The sequence below is a fragment of the Arachis hypogaea genome, chromosome 11, assembly GCF_003086295.3.
Source record: "Arachis hypogaea cultivar Tifrunner chromosome 11, arahy.Tifrunner.gnm2.J5K5, whole genome shotgun sequence".
Lineage (NCBI taxonomy): Eukaryota > Viridiplantae > Streptophyta > Magnoliopsida > Fabales > Fabaceae > Arachis > Arachis hypogaea.
The window spans coordinates 142491763-142506677 of record NC_092046.1 but is presented as its reverse complement, the minus strand read 5'-3'; the positions used below and the strand labels follow the sequence as shown (position 1 = coordinate 142506677).

Here is a 14915-nt window from a genome sequence, read left to right as displayed (position 1 = left end):
ACTAACAAGATTCAATCCTCTTCCATCAACTTGTCCTTTCCAAAGAAAATTCCTCATCATAGACTCCAATTTACTAATGATTCCTTTGGGAAAAATAGAGACCTGCATCTGGTACGTGGGAATAGCAGTGGCAACAGAATTAACCAAGCAGAGTCTACCAGCCCGATTGAGTAAACTCCCTTTCCAGCTTGCTAGCCTACTCCGAATCTTATCCAGGACACCATTGAAAGCTGAACGAGTCACCCTAGAATGGCTAAGGGTAACTCCAAGATACTTGCCCAAATCCTGGACAAATCTGATAGAGGATACCCCAGTGAAAACCTCTTTCCTTGTTGCAGAGACATTCTTGGAGCAAAGCGCTTTAGACTTCTCCACATTAATCTTCATCCCAGATGCTTTGCAAAAAGTCTCTAAAACCAACATCACATTTTGCAATTGTCTCTTTGTAGCTTTACAGAATAGAAGCAAGTCATCCGCAAATATTAAATGGGATATTCTTGGTCCCCCTCTAGAAATAGCAACCGGCTCCCACAAGCCCAAATCAACCTGATGACTAATAAAGCATGCCAGTCGCTCCATACACAACACAAAAAGATAGGGTGACATAGGGTCTCCTTGTCTAAGACCTCGGCTAGGAGTAAAGCCATTCAGACGACTCCCATTCCAAAGAATAGATAAGGAAGAAGCAGTGACACAATTCATAATCAAATTAAGTGTAGGAATAGGAAAACCAAAGCTCTTAAGGGTATGAGCTAAAAACCTCCAGTCAACTCTGTCATAAACTTTCTCCAGATCAATCTTAAAGGCCAGTGTGCCTTTCTTTGATTTAGTCTTCTTCATAAAGTGGAGGACTTCTTGAGCAATAATGATGTTGTTAGGAGTTCCTCGTCCCGGAATAAATCCTCCTTGAAGCGGGCCAACAATCTCCGCAAGATGAGGACGAAGCCTATTAACAAGGACCTTCGTGATGATCTTGTAAACTACATTGCAGAGACTAATCGGCCTGAAATCTTTCATAGATACCGGTGATTCAACCTTTGGAATGAGAACTAGTAAAGTCTCCAACATTCTCGGATCAAGAGTAACACCGGAGAATGCCTGCTTAACCATCTTCCAAACATCAAGACCAATGATCTCCCAATATTCTTTGAAGAAGAAAGCTTGAAACCCATCCGGACCTGGAGCTTTAAAAGAGTTCATGTGAAAAATAGCTGTTTTGACTTCCTCCATAGTAACTGGTGCTGTAAGATTATTGCAAGCTTCCTCATTCAGAGAAGGAAGAGGCACATCACCAAGGCAACCCAAATCAACATCATCCAAATGACAGAATAAGCTTTTATAGAAAGACTCTGCTTCTTGACTCAAAACCTCTGGATCAGCTTCCCACACTCCATCCTTGAGAAAAAGGCCATGAATCTTATTATGCTTCCTTCGCGCAAGAGTTTGAATATGAAAGAATCTTGTATTCCTATCCCCGAACCTTACCCACTGCTCTCTGGACTTTTGGAACCATAGGAGCTCTTCTTGCACTAGAGTATTATTATAATCATCAAGCAACTGTTGCTCTTTCTGACGCAAATAAATACTATCCACCACTTCCAAACGCTTTTGTAAATAATTAATCTGCTGCTCTAATTCACATTTCTTAACAAAAATGTTACCAAATACCTTCGAGTTAAACTCTAGTGAATTCTTCTGTACTTCTGAAAGCTTGCCATGAATTCCTCTATTACCAAACCACCATGACTGGTTCACAATATCTTTATACCCAGGATGAGTAGCCCAAGCAGCAACAAATCGGAAAGGTCGATTTCCTTTAGGCTGAGGACGACCTTTACAACGCACCAGAATAGGGCAATTAACCTTTATGATTAATTCAATAGAGATACTTACTCAATATATATGTTATCTACATTAATTATATGCCAATATTTTTAGAAAAGAGCTAAAAGAGGAGATATATAAATATATATAATATCATTGCTATATAGGAAGTAGGGCTGTCAAACGGGCTAGTCCGGTCCATTTAGGCCCAGCCCATTAAGCCAATGGGTTAAATGGGCTAACCCGTTTAAGCCCACTTTATTCGCAGGCCAGAATTTTAATTTCTAGCCCGGACCGTTTATGGTCAGTCCAATGGGTTAAATGGGCCAGCCCGTTTATCATTTAATTTTATTTTTTGAAAAATATTTTGACAAAAAATACCACTTTTAGGTCAAAAATCTTTAAAAATAATATTTTTTTTAGTTGATAGGTCTGATTTTCAGGTCGTATCGAGAGAAATATCAACTAAAAGTACTAATTTTTTTGAAAAAAATGTAAAAAAACGGGCCACCCATTTAGCACACAGGCTAGCCCGAAATTTAAACGGATTTAATTTTAGAGGCAAAGTCCGCCCATTTAAATGGGTAAACGGGTTGGTCCGATGAGTTTAGCCCATTTTGACGGTTCTAATAGGAAGCATACATAAATTGATACATTTTTTTTATTATATTATACAACTTAAAATTGTAGTATCATGTTATTATTAATTCTAGATACTTGCTATAATTATATCAAATTTAATTATGACTCTAAATAAATAAAATAGATAACATTCAATATTATTTTTTCTTTTTGCATTCAATATTTACTGTAAATATAAAAAGTAAGATAATTAATGAAAAAATATGAACAGAAAATAAAATATATTAATTAAAATTCAATTTGTTATCTAATTAATCTTGTATCCATACAATAAAACTTTATGAAAATATTATGAATCACAAACTTTTTTTATTCTACATAAAAAAAACACTATACGTAACTTTTAGTCGTACAAAAATAATTATAAGAATTAATTATTGATATCCTATTCTTTTTTTAAATATATTTTACCTTTTTTAAAATATAATGCATGTACCATGTAGACCTTATTATTATTATTATTATTATTATTATTATCCACTAATTGATATCAAATTAAATAGGTCACTATTAATATGTGCATCAACTATCTTCTAATAAAATTATTATACTTAAATGCGGATTAGAACTATATCAATTGATATAATTAGAATGATTAAAAATATCGATAATTGATACGTAGTTTAATAACGCATTGAATATTGATTATAATTAATTAATTTATATAAATTATAATAAATGGTGAGATTTGAATGGCTAATCAAATTAATTAATTGATATAATTAATTAATTATAATTGATTTGTTTTGACGAATTAAATGAAATAGATTTGAAAACACCTCAAGAGCATGCCACATCAGTTCCATCATTAAATGCAAAAATTCTATTTTTATATAATAGAATAGAATAGAATAGATAGATAATAAAGATATTTTCTTAAATTAGTGTAATTATACATTATTTATTAAATATTTATTATAATATTGTAATATAATTATAATAAAAATATTTTTATAAAATAAATTTATTTAGAGAAATATAAATTGGTTATTAATGGCCGATGCCATTATCATATAATTATCATATTATATTATTATTATCATTATTATTATCAATATAATTAAAATGATAAAAAATATTTTCGATTGATAATTGATAAGTAGTTTAATAATGTATTAAATATTGATTTCATATAACTATAATAAAGATATTTTCTTAAATTAGTATAATTATGTATTATTGCTTAAATGCTAATTATAATATAATTATAATGAAGATATTTTTATAAAATAAACTTAGAAGAGAAAATAGTGTATTATTTTTGGCAGGAAAATAGATTCACGAGAAATCGACACCTCATTTTTATTAGTTGAAAGAAAACCCAATTTTAGTATATATATATATATATATAAACTAATTACAAACTGTATGAATTTTTAATGCAGATACTAATTGTTACTAATAGAAAAAAATTATATAAATAGAAATTATATAATTTCAATCAATTTCATATAACAAAACAGTGGTTAACAAAAAGTATGGAATTTTTTTTATTTTTAATGAATTTTTAATGCAGATACTAATTGTTACTAATAGAAAAAAATTATATAAATAGAAATTATATAATTTCAATCAATTTCATATAACAAAACAGTGGTTAACAAAAAGTATGGAATTTTTTTTTTTTACATACGTATTATGCCATACGTATAAATTATACGGGTTATTTTATAACTTTATATATATATATATATATATATATATATATATATATATATATATATATATATATATATATATATATATATATAACAAAGCAGTTTAATATTATATTTTATCTATATTAATAATATGTCAAAATTTCGAAAAAAGAGATAAAAGTGGAGATATATAAATATGTATAATATTATTGTTATATATGAAACAGTTTTATATTACTATAATTATAGAGACTTACTATAATTATATCAAATTTAATTATGACTGTAAATAAATAAAATAGGAAACAATCAATACTAATTTTTTCTTTTTATAGTCAAAATTTACTGTAAATATAAAAAATAAAATCACTAATGATTAAAAATTTGAGTAGAAAATAAAACTCCATATGTTAAATTCAATTTGTTAACTAATTAATTTGATGTCCATATAATAATAATATTATTATTATATATTGACTAAAACTGTGAATACATACTAATAAAATTATTACATACGAATGAGAATTAAAATTTTATCAATTATATAAATTCGAAATTATTATTATTATTATTGAATAATGATGATAATTCATGTGATAATGAAATTACCTATAAAACATCTAAAATTAAATAATATTCAACAGTAATTATGTGACAATTATAATTCAAAAATTACCGTATATGAAGTCACATGAATGATTATTATAATTGATATAATAATTGCTATAATTACTACATATTCTCAATCTTATAAGTTGTATCAATTTAACTATATCAATTATATTCAAATTAGTAGTCAATTATTTTTATAAAAATGCTTGCTATAATTAGGTTATACTTATGAGATTATCTTGTATTAATCGTTATAATTAATTTAATAAAGATATTTATTAAGTATATATGTTATCTATATTAATTATATGCTAATATATATTTGTAAGAATGAGTTTAAAAAAGTGATATATAAATATATATAATATTATTGTTATATAAAAGTTAGATTTAAATAATATATTAAATATTGATTTGATATAATTATAATAAAAATATTTTTCTAAAATAATATAATCATATATTATTCATGAGCTAATTATAATGCAATTAAATATATAATAATATTCTATATTATTTATTTACCGTCATGATTTGATTTGATTGTTTTCTAGTTTATTTACTTACATAAATGATTAAAATATATAACATAACTATCGTAATTATTATAATTTTATGATATAATTATACTTAACATATTTTATCATAATTAAATATTGATTTGATATAATTATAATGAAAATTTTTTTCTAAAATAATATAATCATATATTATTTATGAGACAATTATAATGCAATTAAAGATATTATTATATCATAATGTCTACTTACTATATTAATATAATATCAAAAGATACATGTTTCATTATTTTTTATAGATAAAATCGGTTTTTATTGGCAACTAAATTGTGTTTAGGACAACGAAAACTATATATTTAGGTAGAGTTTTTTTTGTCAAATATAATGAAAATACCAATAAAGAAATAAAGAATAAAAATAAACTTAAATAATATACTTGACACTACTTTATTTTATTAATTATTAAATTATTTAAAAATAGTACATCCACAAAAAATAATCATAATATATAAATTGAGGCAATAATTTAAAATTCTTTAATTATAATTTAATCAAATACTAATATTAAAACCAAAATTACTTAAACAATATTGAATCTATTCTAGTCTTTAGTCATATATAGTATAAAGTCATTCTCGTAACGACAACCAACTGAAATAATATCGTAAGTATCAACATTTAAAATTCGTACAAATTTAAAATTAATAGTACCTCAATAGAGTTAAAAACACAACGAAAAGGATGACAAAAGTATTGAGAGTTTGGGACATTCATCTTGCAGCTCACAATAAAAATCTGAGGACACTTGCTACAATAAGAGCAATTAAAAAAAAAACAAAAAGAAAAATAAAATCTGAATTTGAACCAAATTGACCAATTTAGGATGGTGAATCTAATGAGAAATTATGCAACCAAACAATTATAATAATTTGATAAAAAAGGAGGATGAGTAAATTACAAATGTTAAATAATTAAAATTATTGATAAGTAGTTTAATAATGCATTAATAATTAAAATATCACAACTGATATTACAATTTTAATCGAATAATTAAAATTATAATAATTTACTCATCCTCCTTTAACCACATTCCATTAGGTTGGTCATAATAGGTGAGTAGATCCAACAATCATTCGGTAAAGTAGAGATTATTGTCCCTTCTTTGAACGCTTACATCCATGTAGCTGGAATCCGAATTAGTGAAGACAACTCGATGAGGTATTTTATAGATGTGATGCATTGTAAACGATTGTGGTAAAAGACAATTGAACTGGAACATTAGACGATAAGAACAACTTAGAGTAACAACAATTAATAAATTATTAAAAGAATAATATAATAGAATGAGTATATGAAAAATATTATAAAAAATTATAAATTGTACCTTAAAAGGATCAACTTCAATAAAAAATGAAGAATACATTCTTATTCTATGAAGTAGTAAAAAAAAATACTAAATATAAAATTATGAGCTGACTCTCAAATTTAGATGTATGTATGATAGAAAAACACTATTTATAGACCTTAGTAAAACAAAAATAAATATGTAAATTAATTACTATTAAGGCAATTTGTTATTATGTACAGTAATTAGGCATTATAATTGATAAGTAGTTTAATAGTGCATTAAATATTGATTTGATATAATTATAATGAAGATATGTTTTTAAATTAGTATAATTATATATTATTCATTAAATATTAAATATAATATAATAATATAATTATAATAAATAATTTAGAATAGATGAAAAATTTTATTCGTTTTGGAGAGAAAACGGACTCACGAGAAAGTGACACGTCACTCTTATTAGCTAGGGGAAAACCCAGTTTTAGTATATTAAGTAGATTATTATCAAGGAGGAATTACTAAATCAGTTCGAAATTTTTAAATTTTCACATTAATCTCTGAAATTTTAAAATACATAAAATAATTTTTAATTATTATTTCTGTTAGATCATAGTAATACAATTTCCTTCATTTTCATTAGTTACGTGAAACGTTAACTTATACATATAATCATCAAGTGTTTATTTTTTTTTTTGGTGACTATATTTTTTTTCCTTCAAGTGTTTATGTATGTGAGCAACAGTTCCTTAAAAATTTAAAGTAATATTTTGTATAGTCAAAAGTAATATATGGCTTCATTTATTTTAAATTGTTTATATTTTTTTTGAAAAATAGTGTTTTTCTAAAAATTAATTTATAATTTATTTTTAAAAAAATATATAAAAAATTTTATGTATAAATAATCAAATTTAAAAAATATAGACTAAAAATTTAGAAAGTAAAATTTATTAATTTAAAAATAATTATATATAAGTAATTTAAAATGGACTATTTTAAAATTTTTAAAATTTTACAGGAATTATTTTGAGATTATTTAAATTTTTTTAATATTGTTTTATATTTCACTCTAAAGACTGATTTGTTCAAAGTGTACATGTGGATATTTAATAATCACGTGCGCGAGTTAACGTTTCAACCTTCTTGTCATTGACTAACGGAAAGACTATGATACGAAATGACAACTAATAATAAAAAAGAAGATAAGAATTGAAATAGAAAAAGATGAATTGAAATTAAAAATGAAAAATAGAAAACAAAAATATAAGTTGAAATTGAATATAAAAAAAGAGGAATACTAGGGTCCAGTAACTTTTGTAATTTATAGCCATCAAATAGTCATCAATGATGGTTTTAATGGTGTGAGATTAGTGTGAGATTTCATCTAATGACTCACTTTTCTTTGCTGGTTACATGCTAGCCCCCTAGACTTTTTCATAAAAAAATCACTCTAGTTTCTACTCAATTTCTTTATATAACAAAAAGAGATTCTTCAACCTAACTTGCCTACACCATAATTTGAAAATTGAATCGGAGGGACTCATCTAACCTACTTTCTGTTCAATTCCCTTATGTAACAAAAGAGGGACTCATTCAATCTTACTTGTCCATACTATGATTTCATTACCAAACCAAAAATTGCTTTGTCACTTTTTTAATTTCTCCGTATGATGACTACAATAGTTCATGAGGTATTTATAATCTCTTATTAAATTAAAACAAAGAAAATTCTAAACCCAAAAATATAAAATCTAATTCAGTAACTAAATAAATAAAATTAAAATACATCAAATTAAATTGAACAATATAAAAATATAAACTAATAAATTTTAAATAATACTTAAACTCTTTGTATCACGAATATTTGAAGCATCTATTAAACTATTTTATGCATTAGTCACCAAAAAAAAAAAAAATTATTTTATGCATTTTAAAATTTGGTAACTAAAATATCCAATTTTAAAAATTCCAAGAGACCAATGATTTAGATAATTACTCATTATTAAAAAATTAATGATATCATCTAAAGGACCTAATATTGGAGTCGGTAAAGGTTGCCAAAAGAGTCTTAATAAAAATGAATTTATTAAGTTTGAATTATAAATATTTTTTAACCGACTTTTAAATATTATAATTTTTAAGAGTTTTAAATTGTGTGTGTGTGTTAAATATTGACTGTAATTTTGTAATATTTTTTGTATGATCAACGGGGCTAAAATCCAATGATACTGCACAGAAACTATTTAAAAAAAAAGGTGCCCATAGTATCAGACAAAACAAAAAGAAAAACAGGATGATAAATTATAAAAGCAATGACTACTAATAGTGAATTATGTCTTTTGGTCGCTACATGATCAGTACAAACATTTATTTCACAAAAAACATGATGAAGCTCTTAACTTAAGAATCTGATGAACCTGTTTTTAATAACTGCAATAATAGCTCGAGATACATGAAGGTCATAATTTTGTTACAAGCATAACAAAACTGTAGCTTTTGAATCTTTTTCAATGGAGAGATTGAAAAAATATATATGAAAAAAACTAATTTCATACCAAAAAGAACACCTCATAATTTAACTATATATGGTTACGGTGCAGAAGCCTAAGTTAGCACTAATAATGCTGATTTTTTTATTAAATATATTCTTTTAAAATTTATTTTTTTTATGTATTTTTAATGTAAATATACAATAATCAATTGTATATTATAAATTAAAAATTTAATTAAATTTTAAATTTATTATTAAAAATATATAATCAAATAATAATATAAACTTTTTTATACTGTAAATATATTAAAATTAATTTTGTTATATAAAAGATTTATAACAAATGACGAATGAGTGAGGTTTTTAAATGGATATAAATTTGGAGTGGTTTCAGATTTATAATGATGTTTAATTAAGTCTTCAGATTAAAGATTAAAAAAATGAAATTTAGTATAAAAATACTTAATTCAAGTAACCTTCTGTCTTTCTTTTCTAATCGCATTAGTATATGTGACACTTAAAAAAACCTCTTAACCTAAACCACCATGATATAAACTTATCAACTATAGGTCTATAGCCGCCGGCTCTTTGTCTGTTGTACAAAAACAAAATAAAGTAGAGGATTACTTATTTAATTATTTTCATAGGAATCTAAATTTAATTATTAACCGGACTTAATCTCGGGTGATATGAAAATAGATATTTTTAATTTTTTTTAATTGAGGATATAAAATATATTTTTAGTCCTATTTATAAAATATATAATAAAATATTATTATTTATTCTCTCAAACTCAAATATAAAAATAAAAAAAATAAATAGATCTTTTTAACTTTTTATTGTACAGATATTTTTATTTTTAACTATTTAAAAATATTTTTAAATTTTTTATTTTTTTAAAAGTTAGATAAATTAATTTCTCTGTACAAATGTCTCCTCATACCCAATTTTTAAGGAGAAATTAATTTGTCCTACTTTTAAAAATGTGAGGTTAAAAGTATTTTTAAATTATTAGGGACTAAAATATTCGTGAGACAAAAAGTTAGAGACTTATTTATCATTTTCTAAAAATAAAATCTCATTATAGTATTATCTAAAAATATGGTTTCAGAAAATTTTTTTTTTAAAATATTAAAAGACTATCAGAATTTATTGTTTTTTGTTATTATTTAATCATTAATATTTAAAACTTAAAAATATAAAATAAAATATATCACTACATTACTAAACAAAAAAAATAGATTAACAAAGTTGAATTAAAAACAAAATAATGATAAAAAATAATAAATTATTATAATTTTTTAATATTCTTTTAGCCCAATATTAATATAATCACACGTCAACATTATTCACTATATCATTTTAAAAGGAGAATATTTTTAATATTAGACTATTAATGAATTGCGTTGTTCACTTAATTTTTGCTCAAGAGATAGGTAAGTAAAATATATCGTTAACTAAATTGTCCAATTATCATTATTTATTACTAACTCACGCGCGCTATATTAAAATCAACTATTAAAATTAATTATAAATATAAAATATATATTAAAATTTAAAATATATATATATTTAAAATAAATTAAATTATATATATAATAACTGATTTTAGTTTTTAATTAACATTCTTGTTTATTAATATACTAATTAAGAAAATGGCTGAAAAATTAACTTTTAGTAAGTCAGTTTGTTAACATGCCGAATATGGTTTTCTTCCCAGGGGTAGCTAATGTTAGCTAACTTTGGCCTGTTTTAACGATGGAAAATGCTATTTATATATCAAAATCAGTTATTAAAATCAACTATTAATATATTTGTGTATAAATATATGTGTGGTTTAGTTTATTTTTAATGTATATTTATATTTTAATATATATTTTATATTAGTGGATGACTTTAGTGGCTAATTTTAGTGTGTACCTAATATAACCAATTAATGATAATATATGAACTCTCAAAAAGGCTGGGCTAGACACCATTCTATAATGAGAGGACAATTTTTAAAAAATATATAAAATAAGAAGTTTCTAACATCAACTGGATATGCTTTCAATAGTTGATTAAAGTTCATCACATAGTTGAATTTAATTGCTGGAATAAAGGGAATCCCCTAGCTTGTTGCGTTTTATTTTCACCATAACAATAGACTAATAAGATATCTATCTATATTACTATAGCTAGGGTAGGATCTTCATGCAGCGCAGTTTGTGAACCCAGAATGTGACCCTTTTGAAGGTGTTGGCGTGGCCAAAGAAACCATATTCCTTACTCTTATTCATGCTAGACACATGTTGAAAGTCAAAATGTAAGACGACTTTCAAGGCTTCATAATATGCAAAGTCTTTTAGCTTAGTCTTGACAAGTCCATACTTTTCCACAATCTCATCCCAAATCTCGTCTTTGTCTCTCATAAACTCCACCAAATCAACCCTATCTTCATCATTCTCATCAAACCCAACAAACTCAACATCAAAAACCTCACTCAGCACTTTCCACATTCTCTTCCACGTAAACAAGTCGCCGTTGGTGCAATTGAACGCTTGGTTCTTGGCGTTGTCCGTAACCGCAGCCCACACGTGCTGTTGTGCTAACACCTCGGAGTCTGTCATGTCGCAAAAATGCTCCCACGTGTACCGTGTTCCTGGGTAACGAAACGGCAACCTAAGGTGGCGGCAAACCGCGGCATAAGCCCCAAGCATAACCAGCGTGTTGATTGCACTCCTTGAAGACGCGCCGATTATGATGGAGGATCGGTGAACGGAGTACGTCAGAGAAGGCGCGTGGGACGCAAGGAGATCCTCCTGAGCGTAGTAGAAGTTTGGGTACGGTAGTCGGGGCATGTCCTCGTGAAACGGGGGATCATGGCTCAAGAGTTGAGTTGACCGGGCCGGGTCAAAAATTGGGCCCATGTAGTGTTTTGTCCCGGTTTGGAGGGTTACGTGGGTGAGGCGGGAAGAAGGGGAAGATTTGAGTGTGGTGAGAACGTTGTGGAGCATGGCTTTGTTGGTGGCAATGTTGGCTTCTTCGTCTTCCTGAAACTGAAGAGCCACCCAGAAGAGGTGTGTGACCTCGTGGGCTATGGGGGAGAGGCTGGCTTGTGTGTTGGCGGCATCGACGGCGTCGAAGCTGATGAAATCATCCACGATGGAAGCAGGAAACCAGGTGGCGGGCGGGGGACGGCGGGCTGCTCCGTAAACCTTCCATGCGCCTCCCTTGCAGTCGGGCTTCTTCAAGGATTGGGCTATGTTAAACCCAACCATACCTGTGACTCCAACGATAAGCGCTACATAATCTTGGTTCTCCATGAATACAAAGGAAGTGAATTATTGATGTTTAATTGTTTACTAGTATTAGTATATCTGAATCTGATATGCTGAAATTACTCTCTCTATATATATACACTCTCTCTTCATAATTTAAAAAAAACTTTAGTATTTAATTTTGTCTTCTGGACAAAATAAAGTTGTTGGTGCCTCAGCAAGGAGAGCTTTGGAGGTTGCTGATTTTCTTGATGGGGATAAGATGGCTACAGTAGTTAGTAAGCAAGACGATTTGGAAATACCAATTGTGACGTTCACTAAGGAAGGAAAAGAGATATTGGCAGAGTCCTACAAAGATGCCATCGTGATCAAAATTCTTGGAAAAAATTTTAGCTATACAGCGATCACGCACAGGCTTAAAGGCGTCTGGAGAACCAAAGGAGGATATGAGGTACTAGATGTCGGTTTTGGCTATTTCTTAGTCAAATTTGATCTCTTGGAGGATAGAGAGAAAGTTCTCCTTGGAGGACCGTGGATGATTACCGGAAGCTATGTTGCGGTTAAACCTTGGAGTTCTTCATTCAGACCTTGTGAAAACACTTTTGGGTCTACCATGGTTTGGATAAGAATAACAGGTTTAAACATTAACTATTATCAAGAGAGAGCATGAAAATGATTGCGTCAGCTGTTGACAAACCGATCCGCATCGACTTAGCCACCAAGTCTACAGAGAGGGGAAAGTATGCAAGAGCATGTGTGCAAATTAACTTGGAACTTCCAGTTATAAAAAAAATTCAAATTGATGGTCATATGTATGACATAGAATATGAGCACTTGAATTTAATTTGTGAAAAATGTAGCTGCTTTGGGCATGTCACAAGAGAATGTGCGAAAGAGAACAACAATGGCATTGGGAAGGAAAGCACGGTGAAGGAGAAAAATTTGTCGTCACTTTTTTCTGTAGATAACAACGAGAAAACGGTAGAAGGTAGTCAAATCCCAGTAAAAAATCAAAATTTAACTTTTGAATTTGGAATTAATGCCAAATCAATTCCAATTATGGAGAAGCATGGTGCAGCAGATCTTATGCATGATAATTTGCAAGACTCACGTATGGAAAGGGATACTCGTGCAAAAAGAGGGTGAATGTGTTACAGTTAGTAGAAAAGGCAAGGAAAAAGTGGGTAAAGGCCACAATGTGGTGCCAAAAAAGTCAATGTAGTAATATGCTCCAATTTGGTGAGTAAGAAATTTTCTTTTGGGTCTAATAGCATGCATACTGGATCCTCATCAAATGGAAAGGTGAAGTCCTTATCAAATGCAAAGGTGGGGCCTAAGGAAAAGAAAGATCTTCCATCCACGCTTGACTCTTTGGGAACAACTCAGGTGGCTTTCATGGATCAGAGTACTCCCTCTTTTAAAGCAGGGCACAAAAGGCAACGTCCTATTTCGCTTCAAAACTCACCGACTGAAGCATTGTCAATGGATTCTCGAGTACAAAAAGAGCTTGATAAAGTTAGTGCAACAACAAACTTGGAGACCCAACCTCAACAGAAGAATGATGGTTCTGCGATGCAAGTCCACAAGGAGACACTTGGAGACAGGGGTCCATCAACGTGAGGTAGAATAATTAAACATTCTAATTATTTAATTTAATTTTTATGGATTGTGACCATTTAAATATTATTAGTTGGAATGTTACGGGGGCATCAAATAAGATGTCTCGGGTGCACTGTAAGGAGTTGGTACGAAAATTTCAACCAACTTTTTTTATTTTGGTGGAAACTCATATTGAGTTTGAAACTATGAAAGAATTTTGGGGGAGATTAGGCTATTATCCTGTAGGGATTGTAGATGCTGTTGGACACAAGGGAGGAATTTGGTTCCTCTCTGCTAATTTAAAATTTTCTTGTAAAATTATTTGGGTTATGAATCAATATGTAACTTTGGAAATTGATGGTGGTGGGCGAAGATGGATTTGCAGTGCGGTTTATGGCAGTCCTCAAGCCACTAATAGAGTAGAATTATGGAGTCATCTGCTTGATATTGTTTGTGCATTCAGGACCCGTGGGTGGTGGTTGGGGATTTTAATGATATTTTGAGTGTTCATCAGGTGAAGGGGGTAATTTCTATTCAAATCGCAGTAGTATCTTTGCAAGTACTCTAGATTCTTGTGGTCTTTTTGATCTAACAACCTCTGGAAGACGGTTTACTTGGTTTCGTAAAATTCAAGGAAACAAAGAAATTGCAAAGAGATTGGATAGAGCTTGTTGTACTACAGAATGGCGCCTTCTTTTTTCAGAAGCTTTTGTTGAAGTTCTCAGCCGTTCCCACTCTGATCATTGTCCCCTGCTTATCCGATGTCAAGGAGTTCTTATCAAGAAAGAAAACCGGCCTTTTAGATTTCAAGCGGCATGGGCAACGCATCCTGATTACAAGGCCATTGTTCAGAAATCTTGGGATAGTACAGACTTTGGCATCCATAGGAAGTTGCTGGGGGTCCAAGAAGTTTCGTTGGAATTCAACTCTACGGTCTTCGCCAATATTTTTATTAAAAAGAGGGAATTGGAGGGTATTTGA

At 28.6% G+C, this 14915-nt stretch overlaps 2 protein-coding genes across 2 annotated transcripts; one reads left to right on the top strand and one right to left on the bottom strand.

Moving 5' to 3' along the window:
• Positions 1 to 11099: 11099 nt before the first annotated feature.
• Positions 11100 to 12499, bottom strand: LOC112723145 (3-oxo-Delta(4,5)-steroid 5-beta-reductase-like). Its single transcript, XM_025774394.2, has one exon. It carries the CDS (start codon positions 12378 to 12380, stop codon positions 11253 to 11255), a length of 1128 nt encoding a protein of 375 aa, XP_025630179.1. The 5' UTR covers positions 12381 to 12499; the 3' UTR covers positions 11100 to 11252.
• Positions 12500 to 14140: 1641 nt separating this feature from the next.
• Positions 14141 to 14915, top strand: LOC140176263 (uncharacterized). Its single transcript, XM_072206203.1, has 2 exons — positions 14141 to 14402; positions 14449 to 14915. The coding sequence occupies exons 1-2, from the start codon at positions 14141 to 14143 to the stop codon at positions 14913 to 14915; spliced, it is 729 nt and encodes a 242-aa protein (XP_072062304.1).